Source organism: Taurulus bubalis (assembly GCF_910589615.1).
Source record: "Taurulus bubalis genome assembly, chromosome: 21".
In the NCBI taxonomy this organism is placed as follows: Eukaryota; Metazoa; Chordata; class Actinopteri; order Perciformes; family Cottidae; genus Taurulus; species Taurulus bubalis.
The window spans coordinates 2,841,466-2,863,345 of NC_136609.1; the positions used below are offsets into that span (position 1 = coordinate 2,841,466).

Genomic DNA, 21,880 nt, shown 5'->3' on the forward strand with positions numbered 1-21,880 from the left:
ACATTTTGGTGGTTTAAGTCGAGCAAACTTTATTCTTCAACCCCTAAGCCGTCAAAGGTTGTGCAGCAAACTATAAATGTGGATTTTGTGCCTTTTTTTTTTACCGGTCCTGAAAAGAAACGCTCAACATAAGCTTTCAAAAGTCTTTTTTGTTTTTTCACCACCATCATCTTCTTTCATTATGGACAAATTTCATCCGAGCCTTTAATTAGCTGCATCTTTTCAAGGCGACTCGTAAGGAGGAGGAGGAGGAGGAAGAAGAGGAGGAGGAGGAGGAGGAGGCTGGCGCTGAAACAGAACAAGGGAAGATGAAGAGAGAAGAGGAGGAGAGTCGGAGAAGGAGGGAGGAGGCGAGGGGAGTAAAGAGGGAGCCTGTTTCACTTTGCAGTAATCGCTCATCCAGGAGAACTGCTCCACTCAGGGATATTTGGATTATTTCGATCTGGATGCTGTAGCTCGGGGTTGGACTCTGTCTCTGTCTCTGTCTCTCTCTCTCTCTCTGACCTCCTCTCCCGTGTGAGAGGACGCTGCATGTCTGTGCAGACATGGGTCCCTCGTTACGCTCTGGGATTACCGTCGGCCTGCTCATCGCCTTGGCTCAGGTGATCGCCGTGACCTGCCAAGAAGACGCCAAGAAAGGTGAGCGACGGCCGACTTGAGTTCATGTGCTGCAGTTGCTGACAGATTCATGCAAAAAAAGAAAATAATGGACATCTGTCCCCTGAAAATATATAAACTTTAAAGTTACTTTTGGGCCATCTCACCTATGAGGCTCTCGCTCAACGCCACAAGCGCAGAATAGATAATGTTTCCTCCTGATTTCCTGTCCTCTAATGATTCATGACTGACCCCTGTGAAAACATTTACCTCTGTGTCTTTTTTTAAATTTATGAACGTGACAGTTGTGGTTGTCTTTCCCATTATGCTTTTGTTTTACAAGGAAGTGGTTTGGGAGGTTTCCCATCTCGTGCATATTTGTGTATTATACTTCCTGAGGTAAACTGCAGCAACCGGCCCACACTGGCCCTGTGGTTTTGGGAACTAAAGGTTCAAATCACACCCACAAGCCCGGCCCAGAAAGGCCTAATTAGAAGTGATGACTAAGGCAGAACATCATCTTATGTAAACTGCAAAGAAAAGTGACATTGACGGACGATATTGAAGCTGAATCGGCCTCACGCTGCCGACGCAACATCCCCAAATGAAAGTCTCGAAGATGGACATGTGACAAAAAGAAATGTCTAAAATAAAATGTCCCAGTGATGTGTTCTTGGGTCAAAAATATCTCCCCCCTCCTACAGGCTGCAGGACTATTTCTGTGCGAGGCCGAGGCTGAATGATGGGGTTCTGAGTGCCACGGCTATAATGATGTGGCCTTGCAGATGGGACGGACAAAAGCAGGCCACTAATTTTGGTCAGAGTTCGGGCCAAAGGCAGACAAGACACACCCAGAGAGAGAGAGAGGGTGATGGAGATGAAATACGCCTCGCTTGCTTGCATCCAAGTTCACCTCCACTGAAGCTGAAAGAGGAGGAAGAACTTTACTTCTAGATGTTTATTCTGACAGGTCATGACGTGCAGAAGCTTTTTCTGGCCCTAAAACCTGAGGAAGGGTCGATTCTAGCAGGAAAAAGTCGTAAGGTTTCTGTGCTTTATTGGAGTTGAAGGTTTGCAATAACTCTTCCAGTCTCCATGGTCTCTCTATGGCCTTTATGCTAAGCTAACCAGCTGCTACGGACATGACAGCGGCATCGACTTCTTATCTAAATGTTTCCCATAACTATTCCTTTAATGTCACTATACTAGCTTCCAAGGTGTGTCTTTATGGGCTTGTTGCCCTTTAAAGTGAAGCTATATCTGCACATGCCAGCTGTCTTTTATTGGTCGTAACCACTTGATCAATCCAAAGATTAGAGGAACGGATGAAAAATAAATATTTGTCGGTTAAGAGCCAATAAGCAGCACGATGAGGATTGGAACAAAGAGCTTTTCAACTTAAAAATCATTTACATCTTCAAGAACTCAGAACTCAAACATTTCATACAGGTTTTAAGGCTGATTTTAAGACTCAATACTGGTTTCAAAGGGCTATTAATTTGGGAAATTACAGCAGTGGAATCTGACTTCTCAGTTGTGGTCTTAGTGTGGACATAATGAATGTAACCTGTATGTGTGTGACTGAATGTTCCTTCTTAAATAGTCTCAGTTTCTTGATGATTTAATGTTGATTTTAACGTGTGTGCGACTTTCTTAGTTACCTGGCTGCAAAACGTGAAGGAACAATTAAGATGAAGAAGATGAAAATAGCATATTTATCATCTTGTGGACTGACTTGAGGAGAACCACTGGCCCAAGGTGCAGTTTATGTGGGCTGAATATTGTTTAATAATAAGTTGAGGAGGTCTGAAAACCACAACGTCAGAGAGTTTCCACTTCAAAAGAAGCCCACAGTTAGTCAGGATAATTGTTGTCTCGCTGTATATCTGAGCCGTAATCACATTTAAACGCCTAAAAAGTATAGTGTTCGATCCCAGGAGTTGCTTTCTGAACATTCAGCACAATCTGCAGCCTGAATGAACCTTCAGCTCGCTGCTTCCCTGAGTTGCTGCCTTCGTGCTGCAGCCTGCAAGTCGCTGCTCGGGGCACAGCAGGTTTCCCTAGCAGGAGTTCTCCGGGTGTGGCCCCTCTGTGCCGACCCAAATAGAGACCAAGCCACAAGTTCTACCCAAGCCAAACGTATAATACAGCCACGGTGGTTTCCTCTGAAATAACTCCTGCTTTGGGGAGAGGCTCCACCACATAATCAGTATTTAGGATTAAAATACGCTCTCAGCGCTCGTAGCAGGTGGCCATGTTTGCTTTTTTTTTGCCTTCTTTTTTTCAGTTTGGCACTTTTTCCTGTTACTTTTCTTTCGTTCTTTTCCTGCATTGCTAAAACAAATACACACATAATTTGTTTTAATTGCCTTTAGTGCTGCAACTAACACTTATTTTCATTCCTTAAGAAACAACATCACAATAAGGAATCTTGCATATTTCACCCCAGGTCTGAAACATTATGTTGATAAAGTGTCAGTAGAGTAAAAAAGTAAAATGTTGTGTATCTTTTCTTACTATAATTTAATTTGCAAAAGGACTGTATACACATTTGTCTTCTTCCCCTCGTGATGAGACGACATGCAGACAGAGTTTATGAACCATGATGTGCAAACGTGTCCACAGGTGGAGACATTATGATGATTACACAGCAGCACACAGACACATTCACAGACACATTTACAGCCCGGAGCTGCCGGGTCCCACCACAGTCTAGTCACAGTGCCTTGCTCAAGGACAGCTCAGTGGCAATTTGCCTGAAAGCGTCTGTCATATAATTCTTACAGTAATACATAGTTTGGAACTACATCTTTGGTTTTCTACAAGCGGTAAATTGACCTAAAATACATAATCTCATTCTTTTTTCCACTCTACTTATGACAACTTGTGGTAATCATTGTTCTGCGCATATAAGCCGTTTAAAGTCTTGTTTTTAAAGTATTTTCTCTGGTATTTTGAGTTCTAGAGGCGAGCATGGCCGACTAGCTCAGGCTATAAATGCATATACATATAACTATATATATATATATATATATATATATATATATATATATATATATATATATATATATATATATATATATATATATATATGTATATATATATATATATATATATACATATATATATATATATATATATATATATATATATATATATATATATATATATATATATATATATATATATATATATATGAGGCATTGGTTCATGCTGTTTGATATTAATATCATACATTAAATACATATAACACAGTTTGGGAGAGACAGATAAGAGAAGAAGAAGATCACATTGAAGCAGCACACATTTCCCATAATGCAACTCTATGACATCCTTTCATTATACATTCCATAATGTCAGTTTCCAGACATTATACAGCAGTTCCAGGCTGAGTGGAGCTGTTCGTGGTGTTAAACTTCCTCTGATGAGTAGAATCTGTGGAATCTCCCTTTAAGACTGCCGGGTCATAATTATGTGGCCTTCAGGGAACTTGTGTCTTTTTTTCTCTCTGCTTTTTATTGCATTGCTTAGTAATGGTGCAGCCTACTGGCCAGATGGGGGAAGTGCAGTTATGGTATTTAGGTATGTCCTTAAAGATGTGTATGTTTAATCGTATGTTATTAAATCAAACAATGGCACAAAATACTATGTTTAGGTTGAGATAGCCTTGCAAAAAATATATCCTACTGCTGTGGTGTTCTGAAAAAAAAAAATCTGGTATTTGTTTCCATTTTCAATATTTTAATAAGACGTATTAATGTCTACACACAGGAACAGTCCAGTAACCATTAGTCTGTTTTGGTTAGTGAGTGCATTATATTAGTTCAACCTGGGATCTAATTAGCCAGAATAACTGAAAACACCAGAGTTCACCTGCACTAACAGACATTTAGACATTTTAAAGGAGAGTTTTTTTCTTCTTCTGGTGACAGAAATAATCAGAAATAATAAACAAGGGTTAGAAATATCTCTTCTGCTTTCAGAGAGCTTCATATAACTTAACACTTATAACACTGGTCTTCTGTGGTCCCAGTGCTACTTCTGCTGCTCGCCTTCACCGCAGACAACACAAGTCAAGCTTTTATGAACAATTACAGACCCACAAAAATCACGATGGGTTCAAACCTCTGGAGCAGAAGTTTGGATAATCTCTGAGCTAAAATAGAGCAGCTGTTATTGTGACTGTCCATAGATTCCAGTGAGGAAAGATGAAAGTGGATATATGCATGTGTCAGAGATTGGCCAAATATGTAAAGCAATTAGAGTGAACGTTTTTTCTTGGCGGGTTAGATGCAATATGCAGTGCACTATAGTTAAAGAAAATTGCACGTGTTTATTTTGCCCCATGATGATGTTCACCATCAGAGCCAACTGAAAGGGCATCACCCACAGATCGCTGGTTTTACATATTTAAGAGCAGATTTAAATGTGGGTCTGCATGGTGCACACATATCCACATTTACAAATCCATCTTTACTATATTCATGTGGATTTTTTCTGTGGTTTTAAAATAGAGGAGACTTGTTTATCCTCTGGAAAGATCACTTTGCACTGTGCATTTTAAAGCGGATGCTTATCTTTTGGAGACTGACCACCTATAAATAGCATGCTTATGGAAGTTTTAAACCAACTATCAGCTGAGAGAGAGCGGCCTCACACACAGCGGCCTGTCACTGACACACACACACACACACACTGGAAACTGTGGATGCATCCTGGTTGTTTCTTTGCGTTTGATTTGCTCGCCTCCAGCAGTCGGACGATCCTCCCGTCTGTCAGGACTGCTGGTGCTCTTCTTCAGGCTCCATCCTGTGCACACAACCTCGATACGATTCATTTTTAATACTACAATATCGTGTTCGGAGCTTCCCTTTGAATATACTGTGTGTTTGCAAAAGGAACGTTTTTCTCAACCTACTTTTTTTGCAATTTTCCGCAACGTATTGACCAAATAAGGTGTGTTCCTTTGGGGAATTCTTACCTCCTTCGCCGGGTTCAATGCCGTGTTGTTCATTGCACTTTTAATGCACTTTTGATGACAGTAATTGACACATTCTTGATCTTTACAAGTTGATTTCAATTTCAGAAGCAAACATATTGACAGTGTTTCTTTCTTGACAAAGATGCACTTTTTATAGCCTCATCGCTTTTTTTTCTACAGACAAAAACAAAAGCTTAAATCACAAAAATATCTATTCATTGGTGCTGTAATATACATGACTTATTCTTGGTTGGCATGAACATGTAGCATGTTAGAATATGTTATTGGTTTGTTTTCTTGCTTTTCTTGCCAAGTTAGATTTCAAGTTGAATACCTCTCTAACTAGACATGCACATGGTGTCAATCTTCTCATAACTCTTAAGCATAAAATGTTAAACTTGACTGTTGAAATTCAAAACCACTTCCGGATGCTAATTATGTGTCTCTGTGTTCTCTGTTGTCATGAAGACACCTGCACAGAAAATGGACAAGTCTACGCCCACAACGACATGTGGAACCCGGAGCCGTGTCGGATCTGTGTGTGCGTTACGGGGACCGCTGTGTGCGAGGACGTGGTTTGCGAGGACCTCGGCGACTGTCAGAAAACTGTGACCCCCGAGGGCGAGTGTTGCCCCGTGTGCTTGACTGCAGGTCCATCATCAGCCCCCAGTTCGGACCCCACAGCAGGTAAAGCTGTTCATAATCCCGTCGTTGTCGGGTGTTTAGTGTGTGCTTCCTTTAAAACGTCCGTCTCTCTGTTCCAGCTGCAGATGAGGAGACAAAGGCAAACTGCACGGTCGACGGGGAGGTCCACCAGCACGACCACATCTGGAAACCGGAGCCTTGTCGTGTGTGCGTTTGTGACAACGGCGTCGCCGTCTGCGACGAGGTGCAGTGTGAACTGCTGGCCGGCTGCGAGAAGGCGATCACGCCCGAGGGGGAGTGCTGCCCCGTGTGCGACAGCTTCGCCAGCGCCAGCCGGACGATAGGTGAGACCAGTCAGAGTCAACGGTTTACTGTCAAGAATACATTACAAGATGTCAATAAAGTGTAAAAGTGTGCAGGAATGTAAAAGTGCATGCCTTTTAGAGGGTGTTAAATTCTCTCAATTATTGATTTAATCAATCAATATCAGTAGCATCAATAGCAGTTTGTTTATCTATTGTGCTAAATGCAAAATTGTGTAAAAATCTACTAAAATACATAAATCATTTAGCCAAAGAAGAGTATCTCTCTTTGCAGACAAAGTTAATGAATACAAATGTTTCTTTTTTATGTGTTTTTCCCAAGAAATGATGAGCTTCAAGGTAAGTCATGGTTCATTCTGACATTTACCAATATTTAAAATCAAATGTATTGTTGTTCTAGTTTTAAACATGTTTAATTCATATAGGGACAGAAAGGTGAACCAGGTGATATCCCACAAGTAAGTAAATCGCACAATCATGTGTAAACATGCAATCAATTTTCACATATATATGTATATGTATATATACATATATGTATATATATACATATATGTATATATATACATATATATATATATGTATATATATATATACATATATATATTCTAATAAATTAAAGTTAAAATGTAGTTTCGCTACAAACGCTGTTCTTTCTTGTTACTCAGGTTGTGGGGCTCCCTGGACCTACAGGACCCCCGGTGGGTTTTTATTTTACTCACTCTATTGTTTTTGTTTTTAACTGATAATATGTATAACACATAAAGTTATAGAAATTAATCAGAATGTATTGTTTTTGAACGACCTCCTCTATCATAATCTCTTTTCACTGAGTTTGACACTAGAGGGCACCAGAGTGTCACTATAGCCATTATGATTGACACTTATAATAATATTATTAAGTATTATCTGCAGTGAGGTTTGTCAACCTGCTTTCTAGGAAAGCCAAATAAAAGTGCAAAGATGAATGGGCCTATTTTATAATGATTTACATCTACCAGCAGTCTGCTATTACAGCATATCTCATGTATAGAATATGTATCTCATACTTGTGTTTCTGGTGCAGGGGCGTCCAGGAGCTAATGGAAACACTGGAAAGAGAGGATTCAAAGGCAGACGGGTCAGTTCAGATCAATACTTTAAACGCTGTGAAGCTACAAGTTAATCTGCTCATTCTGTGACCGGGCAAAATATCAGTATGTAATAAGTCTTTCTTAAAGGGGAACGATTTGTCTCTAATTAAAGATGTTTAATTATTTAACAATGCAGGGATTGACGGGGCCTCAAGGATTTGACGGAGAGCCCGGTGTGCCAGGAAATCCAGGAGAGCCGGGACACCCAGGCCACCCTACCCACCCTGGGGTGAGTTTGCCTCAAAGTTTCATCGATTATTTGTGTGAACATTCCTTTCCTGAACATTTCTCTTGAATCCTCTTCCTCCCAAAAAGGGAAACCTGGTGTCACAGATGGCGGCAGGTTTCGGGGAGAAGTCCAGTGTGGCTGGGATGGTGTCGGGAACGAGGGTGAGTAAAGTATTCCAAAGTATTTTGGAGATGATGTTCAATTTAACCCACAGTGTGTGCAATGTGTGTATTTCAGGGTGAATCGGGACCACGAGGACCTCCAGGGACGCCCGGGCATCAAGTACGTTTTTATCCTGCAAGCAAAGATTTAATGACCTCATTTCTGCCTGTTGTCATAAGACTTTAAGTATAAGTTACTGTCTTCATCCCCTCGGTTTAGGGTCCACCAGGGGCTCAGGGATATCCAGGAGAGCCTGGAGACACTGGACCGATGGTAGGAACATGTCTGCCTCTTCAAATGATATTTCATATTTGATGCTCATCTTCACATCGAGTATCTATGAGGAGCAAATCTAAACTTGTCTCTGAACCGGCAGTAATCCTGAGTCCTTGTGCTTGTTCACAGGGGGAGCCGGGTCACCGAGGACCAGACGGGCCTATTGGGAAAACTGGACCTGATGTGAGTCGAACATACATGCATTCTCGTGAAAATGCAGAATATACTGTTATTATTCGTCAGTAATGATCTTTGTTAATAACTTTTCCTTTTCCTGCTCAGGGAGAAGCTGGAGCTGCAGGTTCTACAGGAGAAGCAGGATTGCCAGGATCTTTGGTAAGTCTCTAAATCCTCCATCATACACAAACACAATACACTTTATTCATAATATCACCAAACATACAAGCAATCCACACTGATTATGATCGAAAGACAGAGACTTGTGTCTTTGCAAAGAGTGTGTGTTGATTATTTATTTCAATTCAGGGAGCAAGAGGATTCCCAGGACTTCCGGGTCATCCAGGACTGAAAGGTCCCAAGGTAGTCACACAAGAAATATCATCAAAACTTCTACCAAGCCTCACTTTTCATGCTTGTTTTTCATGCTTTAATGAAAGAAACATCACAGACTTATTACATCATTGTTAATTTAAATCTCTGCAACAGGGAATTGGAGGTCTTTTGGGGCCAAAAGGAGAGTCTGGAGCGCTCGGAAATAAGGTATGAATTCCTCGTCTAATGTTCTCAAAGTGGACAATTCAGCACCTTCTACGTGGAAGCCCAATCAGTGTTGGTGAATCGATTAAAGCAGTAACTTCCTACATGTACCAGGATGCATTGCGTTTCACATAGAGCCGAATGAAATAAGTCCTTCAACCCTGCCTTGTGTCTTGCAGGGTAAATCCGGTACTCCGGGTGTGATGGGTGCTGCAGGCCCCCTGGTAGGCAACATGTGCAGAGAAAATATCACAGAGCATCTCATACAGCTGTCAGTCACACAGATGCTGAGTCAGTGTTTTGTTTTCAGGGACCAGCGGGCATGCAGGGAGAACGAGGCCGCGCCGGAGCCACCGGTCCTCCGGTGAGAAACACAAAACTATTTGTATTCAGGAAAAGTGCAAAACTGTCAAATGGAGGTGGAGGTTAAGGAATTTTCTTTCTCTTTTAGGGAAAACGTGGTGAAAACGGCCATGTTGGCAAACCCGGTCCTCTGGTAAGGAATTATATCTACTAATTTTATTAATGTACTTAAAAGCAATAATCTGATATTTTAGGGAAAAAGGGTTTTTGACAACTGCAAGAAAATGAACCTCCCGAGGTGTTGAATTACTGCTTTACAATACTTCTATGCTTCACTGGTTTTTGGACATTATTTCACCAGATAATGTACATTGTGAAGAAAAAAACCCGGAAATAAAAATGATTTAGTTGATATATTTACAACATTTCCTCTCACTACAGGGTGCAATAGGAATCCTCGGAGTTCACGGATTTCCCGGTAACGCAGGAATGAAGGTGAGATGCTCTTTTCTAAAAGTTTTCTATGACATGAATCCTTTTTTATCTGCATGTTATTTAGCTGTTATTTAGTAAATTGCATTGTGTGGCCGAACCACTAATGTGACTGTTATGCTCAATGCACATTGAACACAACTTTAACACTCTTTAGTATTATAACTTTAAAGCTAAAGAATGAACTCTCAATCTGGAATTTTTGCAGGGTGAAGCAGGACCAACAGGGGTCCGAGGAGGTGCAGGCCAGCAGGGTCCCAGAGGGGACGGGGGTCTCGTGGGACCAGTTGGGCCGTCAGGACAGCAGGTGTGTTACAATTTCATTGCTGCCGTTTCATTTTTAAAGTTAACACACGTTGTTGGACTGTATTTGGCTTCAGGTGAATGATTATGAGTTAATATTTTTTAACAGGGTGCCTCAGGACCTGACGGAGCTCCAGGTGGCCGTGGATCTGGAGTAAGTATATAGCGCCATAAGTTATAGTGCACATCTTCGTCTGTAAATCTGTCTTTATCTCAAATCTGCCTCTTCTCCTCAGGGTCTCTCAGGTGTCCAGGGTCCAACAGGGATGTTGGGGCAACCCGGCCCCCCCGGCCCCCAGGGAACTACAGGAACAGAAGGACCAAAAGGCCAATTGGTACAAGCCCCCGATGCATCCAACTGTCTTTGATGAATCCCCAAAGTCTTCCTCCGTCGTTCATGTTTTTATCTGATCCTCCTTTACAGGGCGAAGCTGGACTGTTTGGATTCAAAGGAGAAGCTGGATTCAAGGGAGAAAGAGTAAGCTGAGACACGTTCATTTTCAATGTTATCTTGGCAGAGTGAGTCCGATGATTGATTGGCTGATTATTGATTTCTGGTTTAGGGCGACCACGGCGTTCCAGGCCCATTGGGCCCGATGGGAGACGACGGGAAACGTGGACTCCGAGGTGACGCCGGATCCAGCGGGCCTTCAGGAGCTCAAGGAGAGACAGTCAGTCGACTTCTACTTTTGTTTAAGAAAACTACATTTAAAATCCGTTCAGCAGAGGCGGTTTCATGACTGACATGGAAACTGTTCTTTTGTTCCAGGGAGCTCCAGGAAATAGAGGTTTCCCAGGTGGAGATGGTTTACCAGGACAAAAGGTGAGGGCACCTAAAATGCACATCATTTAATAACGTGTTAATTATGATTATTCCAGACCATGACGTGTGTTTCTGTGCTTCTGAACCAAACAGGGAGCCCTGGGTGAGAGAGGACTGTCGGGCGCGACCGGCACCAAAGGTTTATCTGGAGATCTAGGACGTAATGGAGAGTCCGGTCTAACAGGAGCTCGGGTACGGCAGACATATCATATATTGTGCAAAACAAAATATTATGTGTGTAGACAGGGAGTCAGAGCAACTTCACAACGGGAAAAAATCTTGTATTTGCTGACATCGAGTGGTTTAACCTTTGACCTCGCTGCAGTGATGTAGAAGTGTACCCCTGCAGCTTCAGAGACGTGTGTCTGATTTCACAGGGTCTGTCAGGACTTCTTGGTGCCCAGGGATCAGAGGGAAAGCAAGGACCAATGGTACAATACACATGCAGACCAACATAGTAAAATGAGAACTCATCCTTCCCCGGACTGAGAGCACACTGCGCTAACGCGTGCTAACGTTAGCACAGAGTGCTAACGTGCTAAAGTGTGCTACGGTGTGTCAACGGTTCCTTTGGTCTATCCAGGGCTCAGCCGGAGACGATGGTAAACAGGGACCAGCCGGTTCTAACGGGGGCCGAGGATTAGCGGGATCGATGGGCCTGCCGGGACCGAAAGGCTTCGCTGTCAGTACATGTTGTATATATAATATATGTCGTCAGGTATTTTGTGCAGCAACAGATGAAAGTGACTTCTGTGGCTTCTGATTTTCAGGGTGATGCTGGGAAGATTGGAGAGGCTGGCAGCGCCGGGGTTCCAGGTCAAAGGGCAAGTTACTTTCACTCTTGATATATTAAACTGTGTTTATGCTTCTTACTAAATCATGAATACATCGGTAATATCCTGATAGCGTCTGTGTCTCTCTTCTAGGGGGTGAATGGAAAAGATGGAGAGGAAGGCGCTGCTGGTCCAGCTGGTCCAGCTGTAAGCATCCAACTGTCGAGACATCCTCATCATCAATAATGTAATAACTTGATGTTTAGTTGATTTATATTCTTTTTGCTTTTCTTCAGGGCGTTGCTGGAACGAGGGGAGAGCATGGACAACAGGGACTACATGGTTTCCAGGTACACTGCATCCCAAAATTATTTTAAAAAATACTTTATTTCAGCATATTGAGTATGCAATCATTATTTTTAAAATATTGTTATTAGCATTAAATCAAAAATGTTTGGTGTTTTTTAGGGTTTGCCAGGATCATCAGGACCACCCGGGGAGTCAGGAAAACCAGGTGTTGAGGTAAGACAAAAGAAAAAGATAACAAGATTATAGTTAAATACATTTTTATTTAGAAGTCCTTCTTTTAATATTGTACTATGCATAATGTCTTTGTTCCAAGGGTCTTGCTGGAGAAGCTGGCATTAGCGGAGGTACTGGTCTAAGGGTGAGTCCATTACTGTTCTCTCACCTGATTTAAAGGTGTCTCACAGTAAGTTATTTCAAGAAATGAGGAATTGTTGCCTGACTTTATCCCTCGGGTTGTTCTCACAGGGAGAAAGAGGACCTCCAGGAGAGAGAGGGGGAATCGGGTCCAATGGGCTGCAGGGAGCCAAAGGTGGTCCAGGTGGACCAGGACTGGATGGGTCAAAGGTATCGTGACCTTACGACACTGACACATGCGGAACGTTGCTGCTTGTAAGTCCTGTTGTTAATGAGCTCAACCTGATATATGTTTCGTCCATTTCAGGGTAACATCGGTCCAAAGGGTGCTGGTGGAGAGGGGGGAAGTCCAGGACTTCAGGGGATGTCCGGAGAGAGAGGCATATCCGGACCTTCAGGCCCAAAGGGAGACGCAGTAAGTAAAATATTAGAAATACTATCTAACATGACCCCCAGTGGAGGAAGAACCTGAGGGACTGATGAGGCTGATTTCTTGTAACAGGGCTCAGCTGGGGCAATTGGACTGGAGGGGAACTCCGGAGCCGACGGTGCACGGGTGAGTCGATGGACTGAAAACAAACCCATTCATAGATGACAATCTTACACTTGAGTTTTCTGATGAGTAATGTGATATTCTAATGCACTTTTTCATTGGATTAAAAGGGGGTTCCTGGTTCTGTGGGACCTGCTGGTTCTAGTGGACCCAATGGAGAGAAGGTGAGCTCAAAAGCACATGTTTAATATGTGTTAAACCTGGAAATGGTCGTGTAATTAGCCAAAGACAAAATCGACAATATTTGACAAAAAAAGAGTAGACACTAAAGAACGCTCTAAACGAGGGAAACAGCAAATAATAATGAGATTCTTGATGCAAAACAACAGGCCAGAGCTATTTAAGAACTCAAATCAGTAAAATTACTTATAAAATAAAATCCTTTAATTAACCTGTTCCTCTATTTCAGGGTGAAACTGGCCCATCAGGACCTGCAGGACGCCGGGGAACAAGAGGAATCGCTGTCAGTACCTCTTTTTATTTTACAATTGACATCAAACGGAAGAAAAATCTCCTTTCCATTTCCTTTTGATAAAGTGTGTCTTTGTGTGATGATATTAACAGGGTTCCACTGGTGAAACTGGTCCTACTGGTGCCGTTGGCTTCCCTGGATCTGCTGTAAGTGGCAGGGCAGTCGTGTCCGAAATATACAGACGAATAAACCAATCAAAATGCTGGATTTTAATTTCCTGTTTCTGTTGAAGGGAATTGATGGTCAACCTGGGGTCAAAGGTGACGAAGGTGGGGCAGGTCTGAAGGGAGAGGGAGGAGCTCCTGGACCACAGGGCATGGCTGGGAAATCAGGAGGACAGGTAAACACATTGAACTCTAAACTGGGGGGGGGGGGAATGGTCCAACCATAAGTCTACATGCTAATAATGTGTGTGTATGTGTGTGTGTGTGTCTAGGGGCCTGTTGGTGTGACGGGACTGAAGGGTGGCAGAGGAACACAGGGGGCAACGGTGAGTTAGGCTCCATCTTTCATTTCTTTGTTTCTATAACTTTAGCTTAGTCAACAGTCTTTATGATATTATCATTAAAGTGAATCTTACTGGGAGTGTGTTCTTCCCACAGGGCTCTAATGGTTTTCCTGGACTGCCTGGAGGAGTTGGACCTACTGGCTCTAATGTGAGTTCATTGGTTATCATATGTGGATTCCTTAAGTCACAGTTTTTTTTCCTGAACTGTGGACTGAGGGCAGATCGTTTGTGTGTGTGTGTGTGTGTGTGTGTGTGTGTGTGTGTGTGTGTGTGTGTGTGTGTGTGTGTATGGGTGTGTGTGGGTGTGTGTGTGTGTTTCAGGGTGCTGTCGGAGCAGACGGGCCAATAGGAGCTCCAGGAAAGTCGGGAACTGCCGGGATCATCGGGGAGAACGGATCTCCGGGACGTCAAGGAGAGAGCGGAGCTTCAGGTGCACCGGGCAGCCCCGGAGAGGCGGGAGACTCTGGAGAGGACGGCCCCGGGGTAAAACGATCACCTTTAATGTACAATCTAGCAGCGGCCGTACACAAAAAAACACATACTGAGAAGTGTCTTGTGTTCTTGTGTTTCTCTACTAGGGGCCTGATGGGCCTACGGGACCTAATGGCGCCGCAGGACAGCGAGGCATTGTGGGTCAGCCTGGACTGAGAGGAGAGGCGGGCTTGCTGGGACTGCCAGGTCCTGCTGTGAGTATTCACTGCTCTTTGTTTTAGCCGCACAAAGCCACACTGCGTCTTGCGTTGATTGATTTATTGATTGATTGATTCCTCAGGGTCCACCTGGAAAAACCGGAGCGTCTGGAGTTCAGGGTGGCACAGGGCCTGCCGGTGGAATCGGTTTATCGGGAGCCAAAGGGCCGAGAGGAGACGCCGGCCCTGAGGTTTGTCGAGTCATCAGCGGTGTGTTTTTGACCTCAGAATCACTGCTGCTTATCTCTTGAAAACATGAACCGCTGTACGACAGTGGAACATGTCGCTACAGGTTAGATAATATAGTGGTTTCTTAGCTTTCAAGCCACTCTTCTGTACTTTATCATGTCACTATCTGTGTTTTCTCAGGGTATCAGTGGAGCAGAGGGGCCTCCTGGGAAGGACGGTCTCGTAGGGGCCAGGGTAAGATTTTTACTGGACAGGATGTGCTAATGCTACCATGCGTACGGCTGTGTGTACTAACCGCCGGCGTGTCTTTCCAGGGAGACCGGGGTAATGCTGGTCTAGAGGGTCTGGCTGGTGCTTCAGGGTCTCCAGGAACTGAGGGTTCTGTTGGGATGACTGGTGGTCCAGGGCAAAGAGGCGAGAGCGTGAGTTTCACAAATAATAATATGCTACACCTGTCAATCACACATCAATAGCTCTGTTGATTGATTGTTTGTTTTGAGTTCAGGGTGCCGTAGGACCCGCTGGACCCGAAGGAGCAACCGGAGTTCGGGGGAAAGTGGTAAGTGTGACACGAGTGTTTGACCTTGTTGATACCCCAAAACATCAACTTATGACTTGAAGAGTAAAACACTGTTTTCTCATCCTGCGTCTAACTTTAGGGCCCTCAAGGACCACAGGGCGAGAAAGGAGCAACTGGAGAAACAGGAGAGAGGGGACAGAAAGGACACCGAGGTTTCACCGGGCTCGACGGTTTGCCAGGAACAACTGTAAGCAAAGTGTTTAAAATACTTCTAGTCCTTTGGATACTTCACATACTACTGTTAGCTGATACTGAAACACAGTACACAGAGGATAATATGTTATTCTTCTGTATTTCAGGGCGCCACAGGGGATGCAGGGGCGACAGGTATTGTTGGACCAGCTGGACCGAGGGTGAGTGTAACACAGCACCATGCAGTCACATATGAATCTCTGTCTCATTAAACAGGGTAAATGACTCACTCTTGCACCATACAGGGTCCTCCAGGGGTGGCCGGTCCTCCAGGAAAGGAAGGAAACATCGGTCATCCCGGACCAATGGGTGCTCCTGGAAGCAGAGGATCCGGTGGGGACATCGGGGCACAGGTGACACAAGATGGCGTCCACTGTTTTATATGAGTTCAGTTCAGTTCAGTGACTGCAATGACTGCTAGAACGCCAAATCATCTTTATCCTTTTCCTGGTCAGGGTCCACCTGGTGATGCGGGACCGACCGGCGCTCCAGGCCCCCCTGGACCCGCCACCATGGGTCTGGAGGACCTCTTCGCTCCCTCTTACGATTACGACGGGAACGCCCGCGGGCCAGAAGCCGTGGAGTTCTTAGAGGACGACATGGCTGCCGTGGCTCCTCCTCTTCCAGAGATGAATCAAGACGAAGCCCTCCCCAATAAGAAGGCGGCCGTCCTGCGCGCAGACTCCGGAGTCCACGCCTCGCTGAAGACCCTCAGCGGACATCTGCAAAACCTCCGCAGTCCTGATGGCAGCAAGCTGAACCCTGGGAAAACCTGCCAGGACATCAAGCAGTGCTACCCCCAGAAGAAGAGCGGTGAGGGTCCCGTTTTCCTCTATCTATGTTTAGACTAGCACCACATATGCACTTTAACTCATGAACTAATGAAAACATTTGATACAGGTGACTACTGGATTGATCCAAATCAAGGAAGCACAAAAGATGCCATCAAGGTCTTCTGTAATATGGAAAATGGTGAAACCTGCATCTCCGCCAACCCGGCCAACATTCCCCGCAAAGCCTGGTGGACCAAATCCAGTCCCAGCGCCAACAAACCCGTCTGGTTCGAAGCCGACATGAACGGTGGAACCAAAGTAAGCATCTTTATGACTTTGAAATCTTTAATTAATAGGTAGAGAATCCATTATTCATGTCAAACTGTCATCCAATTTCAGTTCCACTATGGAAACACCGAGGAGCAGCCCAACGTGGTGGCGGTTCAGATGAAGCTTTTGCAGCTTTTGTCCAGAGAGTCGCACCAGAACATCACGTACCACTGCAGGAACAGCGTGGCGTACAAAGACGAGAGGAACACCAACCTGAAGAAAGCTCTGGTCCTCAAAGGCTCCAACGGCCAGGAGCTGAGAGCGCAAGGGAACGTGCGCCTCCGGTACGCCGTCATCGAGGACGGCTGCACGGTGAGTCATCTCCTAAATGTGACCCGGTGATATTTAACGCACGAGACCCAGAATAAACCGGAGTCAGAGGATACTATACCGACAGGGAGATGCTTTTGCTGATTCGTACGTCTTTCTCGTCCCTCAGAAATCAAACGGCGAGTGGGGCAGAACGGTGATCGAGTTCAGGACTCAAACTTCCGCCCGGCTGCCCGTCGTGGACGTGGCCCCCATGGACGTCGGGAAACCGGATCAGGAGTTCGGCCTGGACATCGGCCCTGTGTGCTTCTCATAAAAAAACAACACAAGATGGACAGAAACAGCCCTTTTTTAGAGAAGCGACATCATCACCGGTAAATTAGAGTGTGTGGACTCGTCTTTCTGTGAGCGTACAAGTCGATGGAGGTTCTTTCTCACGTGGCTGCGTTTCCCAAAAAGCTGTTGAAGTACAGCGTGCTTGCTGCGTGACCGGCAGGACGCTGACGTAATTTATTCACCTTGTCAATAAATGTATCTACGGGGAAATGCATGTGGGTGGAAACAATAAAGTCTGAGGTGCGAACATGAAACGCAAGAAGAGTTTAGATGGATTGTGTAAAGTTGCATAAACTGGGGGGAAAAAGCCAATAATATTAAAGCTGAAAGAGATGCAGATTATATTAGAACTGTTGTAGCGAATAAAAGCAATGAAACCTTTTTATTTGGCTTTTTTTTCCTCCAGTGAATGCACATCCAGAGGCCTGGATAGGGCAAGAGTTAATACAGCAATGACTTTTAAAGGAATAAAAAGATTGAAATCATGCTTAAACCTAAATTATTAAGTTCTGTGCAGGAACTAATTTACTTTTTCAACAGAAAACCTTTATCTGCTTTTAAAACCCCCAACTGTAAATGCAACATATGACTGTAAATTGCAAATTATTTGTTTGTTGTTGATTATGGATGTGGAATAAATGTCTTTATCTGGAATGACCAAAGCCTAGAAAGCTGAATAAATCAGTTCCCCCTTGAGGAAATGAGTTTGAATAAGATCAGCAGTGGCACCATCTTACCACTAGAGGGAGACCAAGACTTTTCTACACAGTCTTATAATCAGATTTAACCACTTTCACTGGACGTCCCGGTGAAAAGGTTATTTCATTAGATGGGCTTTGAGGTGAACAACCAGCATGGCTCTAGTGGTTATAAACCAATACATATGTCTATAAATACAAACAGACGTGGATTCATGCTGCAGACACTTATTTCTTAAACTATAACGACACACTGGCTGCCTGCATGTGGGTGTATGATCAAAAGAGAGAGAGGGAGGGAGGGAGAAGGCGTCCTTACAGGAAGAAAAAGAGTCAAAGTTCAGGCAGCACATGTTTCTGTGTCGACCTCTCTCCTCTGCGCTCGGTGAAAGACGTGACACTCTCTCCGTTTCCTGCAGCCCGGCCTCTCCACATCTGTCGAGGTGGTCATTTTTAGCCAGGGCTGCTATTTTCATGTCTCGAGCACGGAACATTTGAAGCAGAGCAGGTATGGAAGTGTACCTTCTTTTTTTTCTTCCTGGAAGTCAAACCCATTAAAAATGAGATCAATACTATGTTCAATAAAGTTCAATAAAGAATAAAAGCATAAGATGCACCACAGAACGTCACAAGAGAGAGAAACCACACTATTGTTATTACATGTTCATATTTATTCTCAAACATTCGTTCATGTCACTTTCATTGCTCTCCCTACACTGAACATCCTCATGTACATTATTCTACTCAATATAGTGTTAAACCGGTTTAAACCTTGTTTTATTGTGGATTTATCTAGCTTTTGCCCTATAGAACACTTCTGTGTAAATCAGTCATTTAATTTTTGTTTAGTAGAAGTATAGTTTGGAATGTTTTTAATAAATAAGTATGGCATTCAAATAAAATAAATAAATATCATTTAAAGATATATTATTATTATGTATATTTCATAATATATTTCATATGCATTTTTTGTTTCTTTTATTCATATTGTTCTTTTTTTAAATGTTGACTTAATTGTCATTCGGAGCCCAATGGTCAGGCGGGGTTACCAAAGTTATTATTGTATACATGAGCCACATCATCCTCTCTCTCTCTTTCATCTCCTCCTCTTGCTCGCACGTACACTTCAAAGTCTTTCTGCGTCAAATTCAGTAAAAAAACCCGAACGAGGACCGCTGGAGTCTGCGACCCTGAGATGACTTGGCAGCGACGCCCAGATCCTGAATGGGGTGTCTCTGGTTCGCCGAAGGAGCCTCCATGAGATTTCCCAGCTACACCTTTTCCTTCCTGTTCTCCCTCTAACCCCTCCTCACGACGCCCCTCCAGAGAATTAGAGAACAGGAGAACAGGAGAACAGTGGGAAAGGGTCCTGAGAAGGGAGCAAACTGTTGACCTAAATCATCCTTCGGTTGCATGAAAACTTTAGATTCGTCAAAGTGATAAAGTCTGCTGGTTATAGTGGGACATAGAACACACATTAGCCTCTAATGCATGTTACTTAGTTACTTAATTGTACAAAGGGTTTGTTCCCCCCCGGCATTTTGTTCTTAAGATTATACACCTTTCTATTCATTAACCTTATGGCATCAAGCCTTGTTTTCAGAAAAATCCAAATGGTTTATATACCCATAATAAATTCAGATTATCTCCTCAACCATGAGGCCTATTTGAATAATTTAAAAGGGTATAATGTACAGAAAACCCGTGGGAACATAGATACTAACTTCATAGATGTGCTACTGGTATACTGGTGTATGATAATGCACAGAAAAGGAACATATATATATATATATATATATATATATATATATATATATATATATATATATATATATATTGAGTAAAAAAATAATAATTAAAAGTTGTATTTTCTTATCGTTGGCTTTGATTGAGTGAAGTTAAGTATTTTGAATAATTAATGAATATAAAAGCTCAGGGGTTTAAAATATCTCCGATATGGTACGTCAGCTTGGTTGTCAATGGGACAATTATTTAAAAGACACGTAAACGTCTAAAAAACCATTCCTTTTCTTTGAAAAATAAGATTACAGTTTGCTTCCCTGTGGGTCTCTGGGGTGTTGAATACACTTCTACATGATTTTAATGTTGATTTTTATGGTTTCTCCCACATGAAAAGAAGAATAAAAGTGAAATTGTGTGAAAATTCACACACCAAAGAAACTCTCACTTTAAACGTTTGTACAGTTGCTGTCTCTCTATTCACACACACACACACACACACACACACACACACACACACACACACACACACACACACACACACACACACACACATACACGCCCCTCCTCCACCCAGCTGAGGTCGAAGCCGATCGAAAAGGGAAATGGGCCGCTTTAACATCCCACCTTTTCCCAGATCCTGGGCGGAGCGTGTGCCCGGTGGCAGGGGGGAGGGGAGGGGAGGAACAATGGCAGGAAACTGGGAGAGGAGTGAGGGAGTTCCTGTTGGCAGCACGATGCCGAAGACGAGAGCGGCGACGCGCCTCGTTACAAGTGGATCCTGGCCCGCCGCCCTGGGCCGGAGGAATCGGGCTCTTTAAAACTGCAATGCGCTTATTGTTTGAGATGTTTGGCGAGCGTTTGATTCCAAACGTCTGACGCTTGAAGGGCGGGATGCCTGCTCTCATGTTCTGCTGCGAAAGAAGAGGACAAATGGAAATGAAAACAAAATCGCTCGCGAAGCAAATTGTACCCTTTAGTCTCCCACCCATCAGGAAGGTCACCTTCACGCCTGCATTGTGGACTTTTAGCCCCGCCTCCTCAGGCGGTCTTGGTCCGGCTCATTGGTCCCCACCAGGGTTCAGATCAATGGAAACACCAGAGCTCCTCTGACATGCACCAGATGCAAGGACTAATGCTAATTATTTAATATGTTCACATGTTTTTACCAACGTTTCATCGGTACCATGGTAATAATATCATACTCAACCATTTAATTGCTGATATCTAAAGGGGTGCAACACCAGAAAGGGCTATTACATGAGACATTTTAAAAACCTCTGACATAATAGATATCAGGCAAAGTTTGTGTCCATTTCGATGCAGCTTGGGTGAAAGGTCACGCCACCTATTGAGGTGTCTCTCTGCGTCGCGACCAGGCAACCGAGCGTCTACTTCCCTCCGCGATGAGCCGCTCGGATCAGTCCTGACCCCGCGGCGGCAGCGGCCTGAACGCAGGCAGACTTCCTGCAGGCCCCACCCAGACGCGGGTCACATCCACGCAGCCGGGCCACATTGCTCACCCCAACCCCCAAAAGCACCGCACGCCCTCCACACCCTCGAGCGCAGCCAAGAACTCATTCCATTGTTCTCCAGAGTGAGACATCCCCGGCGTGCACAAGTGGTCAGATCACGCTATACGAGCCAGATGTGTGTGTGTGGTATGTGTGTGTGTGCGTGCACAGCGTTTGCGTTACTCTGCATACGCCGCGGGTTTCTAATGAAGAGTTATTGGAAACAGCAGCGGCTAATTGTTTCAAGTTCGGATCATTCCGCCTGTTGTTTTCCGCTTGTGTTTCTGATCAGTTTGTTTTGCTGCACTTCCCAGAAATCACCAACATATAACCACGATGTTTCAACATCTTCTGCTGTTTTGCTCTACCTTTTTCTACTCTTTGCATTCCTAACATACCAATGTCGCTGTTGCATGGGAAGCTAGCGCGTCATTTATTGTGCATCAAAGGCTTTTTTCCGACACTCACACGCCTGATGAATGGAAAATGCCCCTCTTTAGGGAAGGAGAAATCCACTTGGAAGTCTCACTTTTTTCAGGAGACTTCCATGGTAATGATACAGGCAGGTCCCTCTTCATTGAAGGACGTATAGCTCTGTGTCTCTACCTGTCTCTCTCCA

General features: G+C 43.9%; 1 protein-coding gene across 1 annotated transcript; it reads left to right on the plus strand.

Annotated features, from left to right (window-relative positions):
• Nucleotides 1–545: 545 nt before the first annotated feature.
• Nucleotides 546–18,932, plus strand: col5a2b (collagen, type V, alpha 2b; the record flags this gene model as incomplete). Its single annotated transcript, XM_079236804.1, has 55 exons — nucleotides 546–639; nucleotides 6,047–6,265; nucleotides 6,343–6,567; nucleotides 6,869–6,885; nucleotides 6,972–7,004; nucleotides 7,212–7,244; nucleotides 7,610–7,663; nucleotides 7,813–7,905; nucleotides 7,992–8,066; nucleotides 8,143–8,187; nucleotides 8,287–8,340; nucleotides 8,473–8,526; nucleotides 8,626–8,679; nucleotides 8,830–8,883; nucleotides 9,010–9,063; nucleotides 9,240–9,284; nucleotides 9,371–9,424; nucleotides 9,512–9,556; nucleotides 9,805–9,858; nucleotides 10,064–10,162; nucleotides 10,268–10,312; nucleotides 10,395–10,493; nucleotides 10,583–10,636; nucleotides 10,722–10,829; nucleotides 10,928–10,981; nucleotides 11,075–11,173; nucleotides 11,359–11,412; nucleotides 11,565–11,663; nucleotides 11,752–11,805; nucleotides 11,908–11,961; nucleotides 12,051–12,104; nucleotides 12,223–12,276; nucleotides 12,377–12,421; nucleotides 12,529–12,627; nucleotides 12,725–12,832; nucleotides 12,920–12,973; nucleotides 13,081–13,134; nucleotides 13,380–13,433; nucleotides 13,535–13,588; nucleotides 13,675–13,782; nucleotides 13,879–13,932; nucleotides 14,045–14,098; nucleotides 14,272–14,433; nucleotides 14,529–14,636; nucleotides 14,723–14,830; nucleotides 15,009–15,062; nucleotides 15,143–15,250; nucleotides 15,334–15,387; nucleotides 15,488–15,595; nucleotides 15,708–15,761; nucleotides 15,846–15,953; nucleotides 16,056–16,413; nucleotides 16,501–16,691; nucleotides 16,773–17,015; nucleotides 17,143–18,932. 55 exons carry the CDS (start codon nucleotides 546–548, stop codon nucleotides 17,287–17,289), a joined length of 4,770 nt encoding a protein of 1,589 aa, XP_079092930.1. The 3' UTR covers nucleotides 17,290–18,932.
• Between the last annotated feature and the right edge of the window lie 2,948 nt (nucleotides 18,933–21,880).